Source organism: Dendrobates tinctorius, unplaced genomic scaffold (assembly GCF_039654945.1).
Source record: "Dendrobates tinctorius isolate UK_male_01 unplaced genomic scaffold, ASM3965494v1 ptg000250l, whole genome shotgun sequence".
NCBI classification, from domain to species: domain Eukaryota; kingdom Metazoa; phylum Chordata; class Amphibia; order Anura; family Dendrobatidae; genus Dendrobates; species Dendrobates tinctorius.
This window is the reverse complement of record NW_027361917.1, coordinates 16,199,594-16,219,887: the sequence shown is the minus strand read 5'-3', so window position 1 is coordinate 16,219,887 and position 20,294 is coordinate 16,199,594. Positions and strand designations below refer to the sequence as shown.

Genomic DNA, 20,294 nt, shown 5'->3' with positions numbered 1-20,294 from the left:
TTGCATCCAACATGTGTGCAGATACAGGAGATTTTGGTGTCTGTATTTGTGCAAACACTGGACATGTTCAGTGCAGAGATGAATTTAATTATTATGCTTGGCTATACAGCGCCAACATGCGATTTTTCCGCAGCTGTTTCTATTGTCATCATCACTGTCACCACTGGGGCTCACAATCTAAATTGTCTATCACTATGTCTTTGGAGTGTAGGTGACATCCAGAGTTCTCAAAGGAAATCTGTACAAACACGGGGAGAACATACAAGCTCCTTGCAGATGTTGTCCTTGATTGAATTTCAATCCCGGACCCCAGCGCTGCAAACCAACAGTGCTAACCACTGAGCCAACATGCACGTTGGCAATATATCCATTGTTTTCTTCTTTATTGGCACATTGGGGATGTGATATGCAGGTATCTAAGATATTGCCAGCGCAACCTTATGTTTAACTCTTTGCGAATACATAAAAGCTGATCTATACAGCTGACATGTGCCCGCAACACACGAGGGTGGAAACGCAATTCCACCCGAGGCTGTTAACTAGTTAAATGCCGCTATCAATATCTTGATAGCGTAATTTAACTTGCGCTTACCGGAAGAGGAGCAAATAACAGAAATTCAAAAACTGAAATACCCCTGGTCGTTAAGGGGTTAAGGCTAGTTTCACATTAGCGTTTTTTTGCGCAGCGCATCGGGCGCATAAAAAACGCAAAGAAAAACGTCATGCGCACGCTGATGCGTCAAAAAAACGCAGCATTGCTTGCGTTTTACATGCGTTTTTGCATGCGTTTGCGTTTTTTTGCACATGCGTTTTTAGGTGTGTCATTTTTTCCATTGTCTAGAGAACATTCTAGACTTTTTTAACTCAAAAACGCATGCGCAAAAAAACGCAACCGTGCGCAAGACCATGCGCACGCATGCGTTCCCATAGACTTCAATGTGTTGTTTTTGAGCATTCCGTGCGCAAGCGTGCGCATGCGTTTTTTTGCCAAGACAGGGCGCACCAAAAAATGCAACATGTTGCGTCTGGCGCGCCTGGCGCTAAAGACAAAAAAACGCATGTGCACGAAAACGCAAGTGTGCGCAAGAACATGCACACGTCATGTTAAACATAGGTGCGCAGTGCGCATGCGCACGGGTGCGCACGATGCGCTGCGCACAAAAGCGCAAATGTGAAACCAGCCTTAGAGGCTGAAAAAAAAGATTAACATTAATTTTGAAAGTATATTCATTTGTTGCAGCTGGGTAGGCTTCAAAAGGTGCTGCCTGGCTTAGCACATTTACAGGTAGGCATATGACTGTGACAGAGCAGGGTCCGCCACTCAGGACCCCCCTCTGTTAGTCAGAGCATTCATTTTAAAGGGTCCTGTCTGAGTTTCATTCTCACTACAGTAAAAATGAAATTCTCTGACTGCAGTCAAGAACAATTCACGTCTACTGCCATCCCCCGGCCAAGGCCATACATAAGAAAGAATTATACATATAGTAAGAAAAAGTTACAGAAGAAATATAGACGTTCTACCTTGTTCTAGAAAATGTGACAGAGTTGAAGTTCGGAACCCAGAGGGGATTGTGCCCATTGTGGCCAAAGCCTCCGCAGCACTGAGCTTCAAAGAAAAGAAAATGATCTAGTTACTCATTCCCAGGAACAGAAGGCATGCAGTGGATATACAGAGTCTACAAACCCCTGATAAAATTGCAGATTTTGTCATGTAAAAAATAACCCTTTCCACTTTTAATGTAGAAATCCATTAAGAAACAAACTGAATACATTTTGAGGGGGAAATAAAAAAAAAATCAAAGCTATAATATATATCAAAGCTATGTATCCAGAATTAATTGCTGAAAAATGCATGTAACAGGTTCCCAAGGAGCCGATGTCTTGTGGAACACACGTAAATCATTGGTTGCGCAGTGGCATCTGCCATCGGCTCCTTGAGAACCTGTTAAATGTACTTTTCAGCAATTAATTCCTGATATATTGTGCTCTATGAATAAGTACATTGCAGAGACACTATTTACACTGTGATCTACGATGCTTCATTAAAAGGGCGACTATGTGATCACGGCCATCAATTGGCCAAAACGTCTATAGTTCTCGCTTCACCCATCACCGTCAATAAACATTCACTTGAAGGATAATTCTTCCATTGTACGTGTGCAGTGATTTTTTGAACTTTTACTTACTGGACCATTGGCTTCTTTCACTAGCACCGTTATACAACCCTTTGTGTCGAGTGCTAACCATTCAAGTCTTGAACCTGTGTTCAAAATTAACCAGTCACATTTAGGCTCATGCTAGATAGCAGTCAGTGGACATCTGCCATCACTTACAGCGATCCTGATTAGCCCCATATAAAGGTTAGCTGTTCTATTAGGATTTTATTGACATTTTCCACCACATAATCTTTATTAACGTTTTATGTTTTACACAGAAAAAAAGAAACATAAATATGACAAAATAAAAAAAAATACCCCCTCCCCAATCCCAAACCCAACAAACTTACTCGACAATTTGCCACTATGAGACAACGTATCACAAACAGGTATTATATGACTGCAGAACATATTGTAGCAGTAAATCATATTGTAGTAGCTAAAGAGCATGTTGAAATGTTGTTCAAAGATAATAAAAAATACCAAAAGACATGCAGGCATGTAGTTTACCATCAGCAAACAAGTACAAATTTCTAACAACCATGAATATACATCTATAACATAACGGGCTAAGCATCACTCTGTCCAAAAGCCTTTATAGACTGCGCAAGCGAGTGACGCACCCCTCCCCAGGAGACTGCGGTAGACGCACCCCCCAGGAGATCGCCGGCACAACACCTTATCGAATCCGATTCGGTGTGGCCGCGGGGTCTTGCTGTGATGACAGGAGAGGGCGGGTTGTGGCTCAAGAAGCAGCGCATGTGCAGTCCACGCTTTCCGGCGCCATTTTGTGGAAGACACACTGTCTTCACACTGCAGTGTGTCTTCAAGACAATGGCGCCAGAAAGAGAGGAATGCGCAGGCGCCGATTCTGGAGCAACAACACGCCTTCTCCTCACAGTATGGCACAAAAGATTACCGATCGGGTATTCAACGTGAAGTCAGGAGAGGGCAGGTTGTGGCGCCATGCATACCTGGATAGGGGGGTTAGAGGACCATGCATACCAGGATTGGGGGGGTGAGAGGACCATGCATACCCGGATAGAGGGGTGAGAGGACCATGCATACCAGGATTGGGGGATGAGGGGACCATGCATACCAGGATAGGAGGCTGAGGGGACCATGCATACCAGGATTGGGGGGTGAGGGGACCATGCATACCAGGATAGGGGGGTAAGGGGACCATGCATACCAGGATAGGGGGGTGAGGGAACCATGCATACCAGGATAGGGGGGGTGAGAGGACGCATGCATACCAGGATAGGGGGGGTGAGAGGACGCATGCATACCAGGATGGGGGGGTGAGAGGACCATGCATACCAGGATTGGGGGGTGAGGGGACCATGCATACCAGGATAGGGGGGTGAGAGGACAATGCATACCAGGATAGTGGGTGAGGAGACCATGCATACCAGGATAGGGGGTGAGAGGACCATGCATACCAGGATAGGGGGTGACGGGACCATGCATACCAGGATAGGGGGTGAGAAGACCATGCATTCCAGGCCTGCGGGGTGAGGGGACGATGCATACCATGAGAGGGATAAGGGGGTACGGGAACCATGAATACCAGATATGGATGAGGGGGTACCATGCACACCAGGATTGGGGGATGAGAGGACCATACATACCAGCATAGGGATGAGGGGGTACCATGCATACCAGGATAGCGATGAGGGGGTACCATGCATACCAGGATTTAGGGGTGAGGGGACAATGTATACCAGGATGAGGAATGGGGTGCCATGCATACCAGGATTGGGGGAGGTGAGGGGACCATACATACCAGAATAGGGATGAGAGGGCCATGCATACCATTATAGGGATGACGGGGCCATGCATAGCAGGATAGGGATGAGGAGTACCACACATACCAGGATAGGGATGAGGGGTGCCATGCATACCAGGATAGGAGGGGGGCAGCATATACCAGGATGGGAGACCATATACCAATAAAAATTCTCACCACCCGGGCGTAGAACGGGTTCACAGCTAGTATAACATATAATTTCCTTACAATAAATGACCCAGCAGAAAAACAAATGGGATCTTAGAGTCGATACATTTCTCTTAATAGTTCAAATGTCGCTGATCCTGGGGTACTTAACCATGCATCCTATATTTTTTCATATTGATGAGGCCTACCCCTGAAGGTAGATTAACCTCTATCCCTATGAATAATATTATTAACTCTAGTAATTAATACCTATGTGTAGATGGACTTTCTAATAGCCAATGTGTGGCATTCAGTTTTCTGCTAGTATACAAGAGTCTAGAAAATTGTCAACTTTCCATAGTCATCACATCGGAGTTCTTCTTATCTACACTGGCAAGCAAAAGGCTAACAATGTTTTGAACTGTTGACTTTCAGTGTCCATATGTTACCATCCACTATATTTCAATTGTGAGACTGCCATCATTTTATAGACAACCATCTTGGCTACCTCATACATAAATTTGACTTGTAACTATTTAGCATATGATTAGTTATGCAGATTCCTGCCATGTCACTGCATTGTTACGGTTTTGCTCCTGGTGGTGGAAAAATCTTTTTCTTCCTGAATTCTACAAATTACAACCTGTTCTCACATTCCCTAATAACTCAGTGCATTAACAGGATGATTTCTAAGTGATAGGTTACTAGTCCAAATTAAGGAGCAGCCATGTCATGTTATCCTTGACAAGATATTTTCGGAATGTATTCTAGAATTAAGGACCATACCCCTCTGTAATAAGTGCTATATAGTATTAACAATTTTTTTTTTACACTTTTATGCTCTGAGATCTGAAGAGACTCTGGAAGAACAGAGTTTATTCCAGCCAAATAAGTTAATTAGGCAACATCACAGATCTTTTCTCGGCGTAACTGGCGTCCATTTGCATCGAGCCAGTGGAGTGTTTTTTTCTAATCCTAGAAGAAATGTATCTAACCTCCATCCACAAATTGGCAGAATACATCATAGAGTATGAAACATGTATTTAGCTTTTTTGTTTCCGTATCTCTATTGAGTAATCATGAAAAAACTGAAATTTTGGATGTTATGGAGAGGTCTGAATGATCTCTTGCTTGCTTAAGAAAATTATCTACGGTATATCTCAATCATCTAAAAGTTTGACTAGGACATGTCTTGGTTGGTGTCCTGGAAGAAAAGGATGAGTCGGCCCCTTATGTGCACGTTCTACAGCATATAGTGGTGTCACAACAGAGGAGACAATTTTTAATTTCAGAAACATTTCAAAGAACTTAGTAGGAGAGGAGCACTCTATTTTTTCAGGCACTCGGATGAATCAAAAGTTATTATGCCTCAGCCAGTTTGCCAGGTCATCCTTTTTTGCCAGTAGTGCTTATATTTGATGTGTTGAGTGTTTGCCATCTTTTCTTGTTGTAGCCAGTTGGTTTTCTGAGGTAATGACTCTGTCCTCTACAGTTCCCAGCCTGTCTTTTACTTTCTGAAACTTACAATGGATACGAGACTTATCTTCTCTGAGACTCAATGTTATAACTTTACCGTAGACAAAGAGGACAGTCACTGAGCAAACACTACGGTAGGAAGACATCTTTCATAGTGGGTAACTCTGATATCTGATTTGTAAGTGCTGTTGGGCAGTGGAATGAGCAGCACCATCGACATTTTCAGTGTTTCTGTGGCACCTCTCAGGTATCTGCCTCCTCTGATCTCTACCGAGGTCGTAGTACCATCCTCCAGACACCAGGGAGTCCACATCAGCACTGCTTTCCTTATCAATGAGAACCTGAGTCGCTGTACAGACAAATCTCTCAAGCCATGCGCCACCTCTTTTCACTTAGTTTCAATGATACCCACAGTTTCAATCACTTTGGCCATGTCATCATCTGGGATCTGCAGCCCCATCTCTCCTGCATTCTTTTTTGACCTTTGTGGGTCAATTTACCAGTAAAGAACCGTATTTCAGCAGGCAATGGGGTGAGTATTGCAGTAGGAAACTGTAAGCAGATTTTGGGGCATATAATTAACTAGATGCTTGGCAGGAGCTACCTCAGTTGCGTCCTATCACATACTGTGCAAGGCCATGACTTCTCCTGACATTTTCTTAGCTGTACAGCAAAAGTCGAGGTCTGTAAACTGTTTACAACACAACAAAGGGATCACCATACCCACAGTGAAGCATGGTGGATGCAGCATTGTTTTGGGGTTGGGTTTTCTAGATGTGCCATGCTGACAGACTCCTACCCAAAAAGACCAAATAGTGTCACAAATTCAAAAGGAATTCAGACAAAGTATTAGTTTAAAGCTGTACATATTTATGCAACCACATTATTTTAGTTCTATATTTTTCGATTTCCACCCCAAAATAGTTAAATTAATTTTTCAATGGATTTGTACAGATTATGGGTGACATTAAAGGTAGGAAACATTTGGAAATTAATAGTCTTGGTATGATTTTGTCTTACATGACAAACACCTGGCAATTTAACAAATGTTTGTGGACTTTTTATATCCACTGTATATGTACTATGTTACGTAAAAAAAGAAAATGAATACAGATGCTAAACCAGACACTTAAGCAATCACATATTACCTACCTCTTGGGTTTTCTTGGAAGAGCTTATTTGAGATATGGTGTCTTCTGCAGACCTGTCACAATTGAGAATAAAAATTAGAATACATTTGCACAAAGTTGCAATTACAGAATCCAAACATGTGCAGATAAATACATCATTATACAAATGAACTACAAAGTAGAACGATTGTATTTACAGTATTTTCAGATTTTACTTTTGGCACCACTGGAAGTGTTAATATTAGATTTCTTGACAATTTAAGATATGTAATGGAAAGAATTTTCAAGTTTTGTATGTAGATATCTACAGACACAAAATAATCCTCATAAACAATTGGATAACCCTGCATTACTTATTTTGCTCTATTCCTAAGTTCTAACTTAGCAGTGCATTAACAATTCAGAGCTGAAATCTGCAAACATTTCTATGGCTCAGTATGTGAACAACACTTGTTCTGATGATTTCCATACTGATAGCTTTAAATCCAATATAGGAAAAACAAACTGAACTATACAAACTCAAGCTAAGGTGTGTGACTGTTAAGCTATGTAGTTGTTGTCAATGACTACTAGCACCATTGTGAATGCTGCTCTGGGGTATAAGACAAGGGACAATGGGAGGCACTGTGTTCGTTACTGATCTGCAAGAAGTTAGGCGATCACTCTTCAAGGGTACGATAAGGGATTGGTAATGGTGGAAGATCTACAGTAGTACCTATTTGTATTGCCAACATTTTCTGCTGCCGACTCTTCCTCATTTTCAGTTTCTTCATCACTGGGACTCGGACTTTGCTCTGCCCCCTTATATAACTGTGAATTAGATGAAATATTTAGTAATCAAAATGATCTGCCTGTATTTCCAAACAACAAAAGGCAAAGGCATTAATCTTATTTGTATTAATGCACAAATCTGATTCTTCCATCTACAGAAATTCTTGGTAAGTAACTCAAGAGCAAATTATGAAATAATAAGTAATTATAATTACGTTCACAGAATCCATGATAAAAAGTATTACTTCAGCGCACTGGACAACGATTTGGCAAGAAAACTGCAATAGGTCAAACTCAAGAACTTTACAGTATGCAATGACTGAATTTGGGACTTGCCTGCAAGTAAGTCTTGGGTACCAGACCGTGAACTCCCTTTGAGTTTTGGGCCACCCACCAACCATCAGGTTTTTTGTCAAGAATCTGCAGCACTTCTCCTTTCTAAAAAGACAAAAAATACTTGTCTAGTGAATTTATCTTACTCCACAGAGACAAAATAAAAAAGGACAATAACACTAAACTTCTTTTCTTCGTTTCCATTTAATTTCTATGGCCAAGAATATGGCATTTGTACTCCAAAAGGCAGGACATGTTATCTGAGACACATCGAAGTACATGAAGTAGGTAAAGAGGTTATCTGAAGACGTAGTATAAGGAGTAATCCTGGCTTACGGCTTTGTGGGAGGGTGGGGGGCGGTGTATTCATTAAAATTGACAGTTCAGACCAGTTGCATGGTCGTGCCGCCGTTCCTAACTAAGCGCTCTACCTGCCTGTCAGCAGAGGTAGCTTTTCCTTTGCAGCACAGGAAAAAGAAGGCTGGTGGAATCGGTGCTTCGTCAACTTCAGAGCAGGGTGAGGAGGAAGTAAAGTATAAATTCCGATTGTGTCACACTCTCCTTGCCTAAGTAAATGGCCCCCTGGGACTACAGGGAAGCTGGTAACCTAACAAAAGAGCTGTAAACTATAAAATTAAAAATCTCTCTATTCTTGAGAGAATTTTTAACCAGCAGTATATTGCAAAATTACGCTGTTCTACTACAAGCACTTTTGAATTTTACCCTTTTATGTGACTGTTAATGCCAACCTCTGCATTTCTTTCATTTACCAATCTCCTGTACTTGGCATAACTTAGTGTGATCAATTATTGAAGACAGAAAAAAACACGAGGAGACTTTGCAAATAGCATCATACTATCCTGCTAACCTTCAAATGTGCAACCCAGAAAAGTGAGTGCTCAATGCAGCTCTGTGCTATTCATACTCAGCATGTAATACCGAATATTTATTTAGTTTACTCACTTATCTAGCACCATTAATTCCACAGCGCTTTACAGACATTATCAGCATATCCCTAAGGAAACTACTGAATGCCCACAGAGCTATCAACTAGAAGATTCCAAAACACCTGATCAGAGTGAGCTACTATTGAAAATAAAGGAAGAAATTCAAAAATCTACAGTAAGTGTCTGTCTGGGGCTATCAGCTTAAAAACGCTACTACAGTCAGAGCTGGAGCCAGCCACTCCACTTAGCAGGTTCTTGAGACTACCTAACCTTCATTGATATGCTTAGATGGATGGCATGCCCCACCCAGAAGGACGGCATGTTCCACCCAGCAGGACGGCATGCGCCACCCAGAAGGACGGCATGCGCCACCCAGAAGGACAGCATGTGCACACAGAAGGACGGCATGTGCCACCCAGAAGGACTGTATTTGCCACCCAGAAGGACGGCATGTGCCACCCAGCATGACGGCATGCGCCACCCAGCAGAACGGCACGTACCACCCAGAAGGACGGCATGCACCACCCAGCAGGACGGTATATGCCACCCAGAAGGACGGCATGCGCCACCCTGAAGGACGGCATGTGCCACCCAGAAGGAAGGCATGCACCACCCAGCAGGACGGTATACGCCACCCAGAAAGACGGCATGCGCCACCCAGCAACAGGGAAGGAAATTTTACTCTTTGCAGGGCAGCACCCTTGTTGCCGGCATCATAACCTCCTCTCTATCACTAGCACTGCCCACAGAGTAAGTGTGGCAGCATCTCCAGGCAAAATAAGCATAATTCAATGGAGCAGGATACAGAGGGGTACACTGGAAGAGAGATACTAAAAATCTTTTGTTAGTGACAACAGTGCACAAACTATTTTTACATTAGTGTGATTTGATGTCTTCTCAGCACATTACGAATTGAAATGAAATTATTTATGACATGTTTCTGTCTCTTTATTTTTTATCAGCACAGGCAAACTGTGGCTCTCCCACTACACTTGCAATAGCTATAACATTACAAAAGCAAAAAATTCACACTTGCTGTAATTTGCAAGTTGCATAAAGTGTCCACTAGTCTCTATTATGGGGAAGGGGAACTTTTACAGGAGTTTGCAAAATATTTAAATTTTCTTTTTTCTTGCATTCTTGCAGGAACAAAAAAAACGAGGCCTGTTATACAGCACAGTATGTCTTAGGGGAAAAATGGTCAGACTGATGGAGTAACTTTTAAACTAGGATATGGAGGGAGGGTAGTTGTGCTATAAAGGGGACAGAGTAGACCTACAGAGTGAGATAGTAAGGGTTAAGGAGGATTTAGGGAGGGTTCGGGCATGCACGGAATAGCAGAATTCATAGAGGATGCAATGTTGCAACAGATTAAAAAGGCAGCAAATAGGGATTTTAACTATTCAGACATTCAATGGGACACAGAATCTTCTGGGTGTGCTAAAAGCCGCAAGTTCTTTTCCGCAGTTCAAGACAATTACCTCTCTCAGCTGGTAGATGAACCAACCAGGAGAGGTAATCTGCTGGACCTGGTTCTGTCAAATAGACCAGATACAATTTCAGATCTACAGGTCCGGGAGCATTTGGGATGCAGCGAATATAATATGGAAAGATTCAAAGTAATTTTCAATCAAACATTCAAAAGGGAAAATGCAAAAACCTGGAACTTTAGGAACACTGATTTCAACAAATTCAGGGAGGAGCTTAATCGTGTAGACAGGGACCATGTACTGGTAACTGGGGATATTGAACATAAAAACTTTTAGATAACATACCCTTTGGTAATAAAATGTTCAGGAATTAAAAGAAACCATTATGGATAAACACGACAGTACAAAGTTTAATAAGATAAAAATAAGGGGCATTCAAAATCTTGAAGGTCGAGTATAAAGCTCTCAATAAGAAATGTAAAAAAGAAATCAGGCTAGCAAAGTTATCTACAGAGAAACAAGCTGCAAGTGACATTAAAATAAATCGCAAAAAAAATTATAAATACCGTACATCAATGCCAAAAAAAACAAACAGATGGTATCGGTCCCTTAAAATACAATAATAGCAAGATAATAAAAGAGGACAAAGAAAAGGCTGAAATATTAAAGAGGCACTTTTCATCTGTGTTCGCCATTGAACTGAATGTTCCAGGGATCCAGCAACAAGGCAAAAATAAAACTTCACCACCTGATATAACTAGTTTAACACAAGAAGATGATCACATGCATCTGAGCAAATTAAACATTGACAAATCCCCCGGTCCAGATGGCATTCATCCACGGATACTGAGGGAATCAAGCTTGGTAATTGACAATCCGCTGTATCTCATATTCTTAGACTCTCTTGTAACGGTTTATGCCACAGGATTGGAGAACGGCTCACGTGGTACTGATATTTAAGAAGGGTTAAAAAGGTGGATCCAGGAAACTACCGTTCGGTAAGCCTAACATCAGTAGTGTCTTGCATTAAAAAAATCCCATGTAGCTTTAGCTATATCCGAAAGTGATAGATGCAGGATTATATGTATTTCAATAAATGACAAGCCCTTACTTGAAATGTTAAATCTTCTTTCTGCTGTGCTTGAAAATCTCCAAGAGTGATAAAATGTTTTGCAGTTGCGTCTAATTTGTCTTCTTCTTCCTCCTCGTCCCCTTCTTCTTCTTCCTCGTATTCCTCTTCGCTTTCCTCTTCGTCACCACTTGTCTCCCTATTAGTAAGTCGAGAACACGGCAGCATAACCAAATGCTATAATAATAACGCAAATTATTACATGACATAAGATATTAATACAGGACTTTAAAGTATATTAGTACCATGCACTGCAACATAACAAAAAAAATAGGACTCTTGTCTTACAGAGTTCAGGGACATTTATTTTTTCCTCTCGTTTATGTTTCCTCAATAAGTGCCGGTGCTAAAATAATACCTGCGAAAACCGCCATGTACCTGTTAGACTCAGGAACAAAATAATACGAGGCCTGTTATACAGCACAGTATATCTTAGGGGAAAAATGGTCAGACTGATGGAGTAACTTTTAAACTAGGATATGGAGGGAGGGTAGTTGTGCTATAAAGGGGACAGAGTAGACCTACAGAGAGAGATAGTAAGGGTTAAGGAGGATTTAGGGAGGGTTGGGGCATGCACGGAACATAGGATGGTGAGGAGGAGTAATAACTTTGCTAATAGTAATAAATGTCTGCTGGCGAATGCAAGAAGTCATTCCAACAAATGAATGAATTGGAGACTCTTATGTCAGCCACAGATTCCAATGTGGTGGGCATCACGGAAACCAGGCTGGAAGAAAGCAATGACTGGGTGACAAACGTAAGTTTAGGAGAGACAGGAAAGATAGAAAAAGTCGAGGGGTGTGTATTTTTATTATATCCAACCTAAACCTTTGCTCAATGATGACATTGGGGGGAGCTGCAACGACGTACAGTGTGGATAAATGTACATGGGGATGGGAATAATGGAAAACTGGTCATTGGAGATTGCTACAAGTCTCCTAGAATAGCAGAATTCATAGAGGATGCAATGTTGCAACAGATTAAAAAGGTAGCAAATAGGGATTTTAACTATCCAGACATTCAATGGGACACAGAATCTTCTGGGTGTGCTAAAAGCCGCAAGTTCTTTTCCGCAGTTCAAGACAATTACCTCTCTCAGCTGGTAGATGAACCAACCAGGAGAGGTAATCTGCTGGACCTGGTTCTGTCAAATAGACCAGATACAATTTCAGATCTACAGGTCCGGGAGCATTTGGGATGCAGCGAATATAATATGGAAAGATTCAAAGTAATTTTCAATCAAACATTCAAAAGGGAAAATGCAAAAACCTGGAACTTTAGGAACACTGATTTCAACAAATTCAGGGAGGAGCTTAATCGTGTAGACAGGGACCATGTACTGGTAACTGGGGATATTGAACATAAAAACTTTTAGATAACATACCCTTTGGTAATAAAATGTTCAGGAATTAAAAGAAACCATTATGGATAAACACGACAGTACAAAGTTTAATAAGATAAAAATAAGGGGCATTCAAAATCTTGAAGGTCGAGTATAAAGCTCTCAATAAGAAATGTAAAAAAGAAATCAGGCTAGCAAAGTTATCTACAGAGAAACAAGCTGCAAGTGACATTAAAATAAATCGCAAAAAAAATTATAAATACCGTACATCAATGCCAAAAAAAAACCAGATGGTATCGGTCCCTTAAAATACGATAATAGCAAGATAATAATAGAGGACAAAGAAAAGGCTGAAATATTAAAGAGGCACTTTTCATCCGTGTTCGCCATTGAACTGAATGTTCCAGGGATCCAGCAACAAGGCAAAAATAAAACTTCACCACCTGATATAACTAGTTTAACACAAGAAGAAGATCACATGCATCTCAGCAAATTAAACATTGACAAATCCCCCGGTCCAGATGGCATTCATCCACGGATACTGAGGGAATCAAGCTTGGTAATTGGCAATCCGCTGTATCTCATATTCTTAGACTCTCTTGTAACGGTTGATGCCACAGGATTGGAGAACGGCTCACGTGGTACTGATATTTAAGAAAGGTTAAAGTGGTGGATCCAGGAAACTACCGTTCGGTAAGCCTAACATCAGTAGTGTCCAAAGTTTTTGAGGGCATCATAGAGATGACTTGCATAGATATATTGCAAAGAATAATATAATTACTGACAACCAGCACGGATTCATGAAAGATAGGTCATGTCTAACTAACATGATGGGTTTCAATGAGGAGGTAAGTGCAAATCTCAATTTTGGTAATGCGGTTGATGTGATTTATCTGGACTCTGCAAAGGCATTTGATACTGTACCACATAACAGCCTTAGACTGAAGCTACAGAAGAATGGACTAGGGGAAACTGTATGCACATGGTAATGAATTGACTAAAAGACAGAAAACAAAGAGTCACCATAAATGGTACGCTCCCTAAATAGGATATAGTCACTAGTGGGGTACCGCAAGGATCTATGGTAGGACCGATTCTTTTTACCCTCTTTATTAATGACCTTGTGGATGGGATTGAGAGTAAAGTGTCAGTCTTTGCTGACGACACCAAACTATGTAGGATATTAAAATCTGACCTTGACATTACAATATTGCAAAACGATCTGGATAAGATGTTAGCATGGGTAAACACTTGAAAAATGAGATTTAATGCTGATAAATGTAGAGGAATGCACCTGGGATGGAGTAATTCTTTTACTGAATATACATTAAATGGGAATATACTGGGGACTACAGAACAGGAGAAGGACTTGAGTATTTTGGTAACAAGCAGAATTATTCAATTTCAAGCAGCAGCCGCAAAAGCAAACAAAATTTTAGGGTGTATAAAAAAAGAGATAAAATCTTGTGATCCCAACGTATTGTTCCTTCTTTATAAATCAGTTTTGAGGCCACATCTAGAATATGGGATCTAGTTTTGGGCTCCACATTTTAAAAGGGATATTAAGAAGTTAGAGTCAGTTCAAAGGCGGCAACTAGATTATTACAAGGGATGAAGGGCTTTTCATGATGAGAGGTTGGAAAAATTGGGATGGTTTAGCTTAGAAAAAAGACGCCTCAGAGGGGATCTTATTTACATGTATAAATATATGTGTGGTCAGTACAAAGGACTGGCACATGACTTAAGGGCCTGTTATACATAGCGATATCGCTAGCAATATCGCTGTAACGTCACTGGTTTTTGTGACGTAGCAGCAATATTGCTAGCGATATCGCTACATGTGATACTTACCTCCGACCGGCTCCCCCGCTGCTCATCACTGATCGCGCGAGAACGTCCTGGACCATTTTTCGTCGGGCGCTTCCTGCTGGGCTTCCTGTGGCACCGACGAGCGACGCGTGGACGCGGGTGGGAGGACGTCAGGATCGCCTCGTCTGACAGGTATGTAGCGACCACCGACCGCTGCTATGTCGCTGGTGAGATGTGCCTCTGTGGCAGCTCACTAGCGACCACTTAGCGATGCACCAGCAATCCATATCGTTGTCGGGATCGCTGGTGCATCGCTTAGTGTAACGGTACCCTTAGTCCTTCCAAGGACCATACTTAGAACCAGGGGGCACTCATTACTGGTGGAAGGCGATTCTGGCAGCTAAATAGGAAAGGGTTCTTTACAGTTATTGCAGTCAGAATGTGGAATGTCCAACCACAAGAGATAGTAATGGCAGACCGCTTTTAAAAAAAAGGCTGGTTGATTTCCTCACTACAAATAATATTGTAGGTAATAGTTAATTTAGAGACAAAATGTACAATTGGTGGAGAAAGGTTGAAGTTGATGGACCTGGGTCTTTTTCAACCTATGTAATTATGACTTCTATTCTAAATTTCAATACTAAATAAAGACTTTTTTATGGTGCCCAATGAAGCTTTTCTTAAACAAGTGAATAAAATTGTATGTGCAGCCTCAAACCACATGCTTTGAACTGCAGTGGTGGAAAGATAGCATATATTAACCTATTTCTTACTTTATAACACACTGAGGCCATATAAGATTGAAGATGACCTACCAGCACTTTTTGCATATTAAACTGGCTACTTTATGATAAAGAGGATGAAGAGCTGAATATAGTATAATTTTATTTTTTTAATCTTCCCATCAGTTGCTGAGATTTTGGCTTCTAAAGTTTTGGAAGCCTAATATGCTAATTTTCCCTTCAAAAGCGGAAAGATTCTTCTCTGGGGCGTTTAATCATGTAATGTCATTACATACAATACTCTGGATCTATCCCAGGTATCAGAGAATAATTCCCCTCATATGGGAGAGCTCCAGGGCGCTGTGTGTGACAAACATTGATCGCTCGCTACAGCTCTCATCTCACAGCACTGTTATGTTAGTCATAATGTAATGACGTGACAGTTTCTCTGGGGGAATTTCCTTTTTTTTTTCCTTGTGTGAAGGGGAGTTTCCTTTTTTGCTCCTTTGCGACGTTGCCTTCTTATGATTGGTCAAAGTCATACAGGAGTAAGAGTAAACACCCCCACAGAAGAATCTCTACTAACACTATTTTGCTTGAAGAGGAAACTAGCTCAATAGAAGTCTTGAACTTTAGAAGACAATATCTCCACTACGGAGAGCTGAAATAAAAAAAAAAAAATAAAAAAAAAAAGAAAGCTGTATTTAATTCAGGTCTTCAGCCCTTTTATCATGAACTAGGCAGTTTTGCTTGTAAACGATAGTACAAGCTCTGCTTTAAAGAAAGGGGCAGTAAAACAAGAAACAGATAACTAGTATTTATGATTTACTTGACATCTTCTCCATGTGCTAAAGTCTTTGCCAAGTTCCGCAAGTGGCGAGACAACTGCTCCAATCTCCGATCTTCCTCATCTTTCCTCAGGTCATAATTCCCAACAGGCCCTGGTTCATCAGCCTAAAAGTAATGAAAGATCCCACATTTTGCTTTTAGAACGCAGTAGTTAAAATACAATACTATTGAAGACAGTGTGGGTATAAGTATTGGTCATAAACTACAGTTGTGCTGAAAAGTTTACATAGCCCAGAAGAATTCTTGCTTTCTTGGACTTTTTTTTCAGAGAATATGAATGATAACCCTTTTTCTCCACTCATGGTTAATAGTTGGATGAAGCCATTTATTGTCAAACTACTGTTTTTTCTCTTTTATAATCATAATGACAACCCAAAACATCCAAATGACCCTGATCAAAAGTTCACATACCCAATTTCTTAATCCCGTGTCTTGCCCCCTGTAACATCACTGACAGCTTGAAGTCTTTTGTGGTAGTTGTGTATGAGGATCTTTATTTTCTCAGATGGTAAAGCTGCCCACTCTTCTTGGCAAAAAGCCTCCAGTTCCTGTAAATTCCTGTCATTATGATTTAAAAAAGAGAAAACACGGTAGGTTGACAATAAATGGCTTCACCCAACCACTAACCATGAGTGGAGAAAAAGTTTTGGTGTTATCATTCATATTCTCTGAAAAAAGGCCAAGAAAGCAATAATTCTTCCGGGGTATGTAAACTTTTGAGCACAACTGTAAGTACTGGAATACAATGTCATTCTTCTGCACCAAGAAGTAAAAGTGTTGGGTATTATTAGGGGCCAGTAGATCACTGCAATTATATTATGGAAATGTGGAAGCCCTCAGTTATAAGGAAAGGATGACCAAAATAAAAGGTACTTCCTAAATATATTAATAAATTATTAACTGATTCTAAACAACATCTAGGGTTGTCGTGACCCGATACACTTTTGAGATGTAAATAGGAATATTTCCATTTATTAGCAGCACTCCGAAAAGGGTTGTCCAAGATTAGAAAAATATGTCTGCTTTCTTCCAAGAACTGCATTACACCCATCTTTATTTTAGGTCATGAGGTGTATTTCAGCTCCGTTCCAATGAAGTGACTAGGGATGAGCTCTTAGTGTAGGCAGGTGAAGGTCTGTTTTTGAAATAAAGTGTCCATGTTGTTTTAATTACGGACAAAAACCATTTAAAGTACCTTTCCAGCGTCTTTTTTTATTTCCATACCCGTTAGCTATCAGAAAAGTATTTTCAGGTGTGCATTAAAATAATTACCGGTTGCGGTCTTCTGTTGTTTCGGACTCTATCCTGAATCATGTGACCACATATTTTCTTGCCATCTGACACCATGGACTGTTACTTGCTTTTTTAATTTATCTATGAGAGTCTCAGAGACTTAAACAGAGGAAGTGCCTTCCGGTTCACACCCAAACGGTGTTGTGAGCCGGGTGGTCACAACTGCAGTCACAAGATCCAGGAACAGACTGGAGCGGCGCTGGAAATAGCAGAAGACAGAAACTGGTAAGCATTTTAATGCACACACGGAATACATATTAATGATAGTTAACAAATGGTGAAATTAAAACAGGACTTTAAAGATTCCTCATTCATAACAGAAGTTTATACAAAATGACACATGATACAGTATGCGCATGTTTCTAATACAGAATATCATTTGCCCACCTTTTTCAGCCCCTGAAGAGCATCTCTGTTTTTCTGGACTAAATTCTTAAGATGAAGACATCTAAAAGAGAATAATTAGCATATACTTTAGCAATTCATAATAAGACTTTACAGACAAGTTTTTCCCAAGGTTAAACTGGGTCTGACCAAAGCAACACACATACTTGATGCTGCAAAAAATTTGAATTGTTGGTGGAGAGGTGAAATATATGGGAAATCCAGAAATATTTGAGTAAACGCTCTTGACTTCTCCCATTGGCTATACTGAAGGGCAATTATGCATAACCTGCAAATCCTGTCTGAGAATAATACTTGTCCAGGAAAACACAGATCAGCAGTCTGAAGTGTTTGTTCGAGGTTGATCACATCCCTATTGGGAGATGATCGGCAGCGATGACTTCACGTCTACACATACATTCCATAATGCACGCACGATCAACAGATATCAAGCACTTGTCCTATGTGTAGTTAGCATTGAAGAAACCCTTTCATGTGCTTTGGACACTGCCTATTATTGTTAGGCTAGGGTCACATAACCATATTTTCTTTCATCTGAGAAAATTGGTTTGATTATATGGAGAAGTTGGGAAAAATATTGTTCCACCTTCTCCATTGTGTCAGTGGATGAAAATCAGATCACACTCGAATGCTATCTGAATGCAGTCGATTTTTTTTAGTGGACCCATTGGCTTGTATGGTTTAGTGTAATCCGAATCGGATCCGACTAGGTCATGCTGTGATTTTATTCCATGGACTGGCTCCGTCCAAGGAAAAAAATCAGGTATGTGCATGTCCCCTAAGAGTAACATTGTGTCACGGTCCCCGATCCCCCTGTCACGCTCCCAGCCCTTCGCCCCCGTGCGCGCAGCGATACTCACCTCGTCCGGCAGCCGCGCTCCCTCCAGCAGCCTCGCTCCCTCCAGCCCCGGCGTCGGCCTCTCCCTTCCTCCGGCCCACGGCTGGTGACGTCACCTCGGGTCCCGCGCATGCGCAGTAGGTCGCGGCCGGTCCTCCGCCGCTAAGCTGGGTTCCGGCGGTGCTCTGCCCCAATTGCACCGCCGGACCAATGGGGGCTCAGCAGCAGCCATATCAGGCCGCCCTCCCTTAGTGGAGGCGCCTGACCGTGGTTGTTTCCTTCTGCGCCTCAGGCCCTGTGTACTCCGCTGGAATCCGGCTCGCTGCCTAACCTCTGTGCTTGCTTCCAGCCCTGCTCCAGTCCTGTGTCCGTGCCCGTACCTGTCCTGTCTCCGCGCCTGTTCCAGTCCTGTCTCCGCGCCTGTTCCAGTCCTGTCTCCGAGCCTGTTCCAGTCCTGTGTCCGTGCCTGTTCCAGTCCTGTCTCCGTGCCTGCTCCAGTCCTGTCTCCGTGCCTGCTCCAGTCCTGTCTCCGTGCCTGCTCCAGTCCAGTGTCCGTGCCTGTTCCAGTCCAGTGTCCGTGCCTGTTGCAGTCCAGTGTCCGTGCCAGCTCCAGTCCAGTGTCCGTGCCAGCTCCAGTCCTGTGTCCGTGCCAGCTCCAGTCCGGTAACCGTGCCTGTTCAAGTCCTGTGTCTGTTCCTGCTCACGCCCTATGCACCATTCCGAGCCGCCCCTCTTGGTTCCGGCTGCCGTGGCATTCGAGTCTCTGGTCTTGCGCCTAACGATCCCTGTATAGGGGTCGGTCACACCAGGTTGCTCGTCCGGAGTCCCTCGGTGCCACGGTCCAGAGGGTCCACTCCAGGGTATTCCTCCTCACAGTCTGTGGCGCTAACAGTACGGTCAGGCCATGGATCCCGCCGGTGCTGCCGCTCCCGGTCAAAAGGAGCTTCTCTTTTTACGGGAGAACCAGGGGCGCATTATGTCGGTCATGAAGGCCATGGAGTCCCGCTTGTCCGCTCTCCAGGCGGCCGATCCGGGGAATGCCGCACAGCTGGCCGGCCTCCAGCAGGAGTTGAGCCAGCAGCGGGACGCTCAGTCCCACATTTTGTCATATATGGCCTCGGTAGATAGCCGTCTGGGAGATCTCCAGTCCGCCGCTGCGGCCTCGGCCGCCATCCCCAGTCCCGCTCCGTTCCCCTCTCCTCGCCTTGCCAAACCACCCCGATACGCTGGGGACCCCAGACAGTGTAGAGGGTTCCTAAACCAGTGTGGCTTGCATTTTGAGCTTCAGCCTCATCAGTATCCTTCCGATCGGGCCAAGGTGGCCTTCATCATGTCCCATCTGGAGGGAGAGGCCTTATCTTGGTTAAATCCGCTCTGGGAGAGGGACGATCCTATTGTTTCTAACATCCCGCTCTTCTTGGACACCTTTCGTAAGGTGTTCGATGAGCCTGGACGGGTAGCCTCGCTTACCGAATCTCTTTTCAACCTACACCAGGGCTCCCTGACTGTTGGTCAATACGCCATTCGGTTCCGCACCATGTCCTCCGAATTGGGTTGGAATAACGCGGCATTGGTCGGGGCCTTTTGGCGTGGGTTGTCGGGCAGAATTAAGGACAAGTTGGCGGGGCGTGATACCCCCACCAACCTCGAGGACCTCATCTCCCTGGCCACTCGAATTGACCTCAGGTTCCAGGAGCGCGCCCGGGAAACGGCGAGGGATAGGAGGCC

General features: G+C 42.7%; 1 protein-coding gene across 4 annotated transcripts in view; it reads right to left on the bottom strand.

Moving 5' to 3' along the window:
* The window catches only part of NPHP1 (nephrocystin 1), a 133,761-nt gene that overhangs the window by 78,326 nt on the left and 35,141 nt on the right, over positions 1-20,294 (bottom strand). For 3 of the 4 annotated variants that reach the window (XM_073557497.1, XM_073557494.1, XM_073557495.1), the window contains exons 4-10: positions 17,711-17,771; positions 16,011-16,135; positions 11,291-11,447; positions 7,806-7,907; positions 7,414-7,508; positions 6,721-6,772; positions 1,522-1,606 (exon numbers count right to left, since the gene is read on the bottom strand). In XM_073557497.1, the coding sequence (XP_073413598.1) occupies positions 1,522-1,606; positions 6,721-6,772; positions 7,414-7,508; positions 7,806-7,907; positions 11,291-11,447; positions 16,011-16,135; positions 17,711-17,771 (677 nt within the window). The remainder of the gene's footprint in view (positions 1-1,521; positions 1,607-6,720; positions 6,773-7,413; positions 7,509-7,805; positions 7,908-11,290; positions 11,448-16,010; positions 16,136-17,710; positions 17,772-20,294) is intronic. The other variant, XM_073557496.1, reaches the window with a different exon arrangement.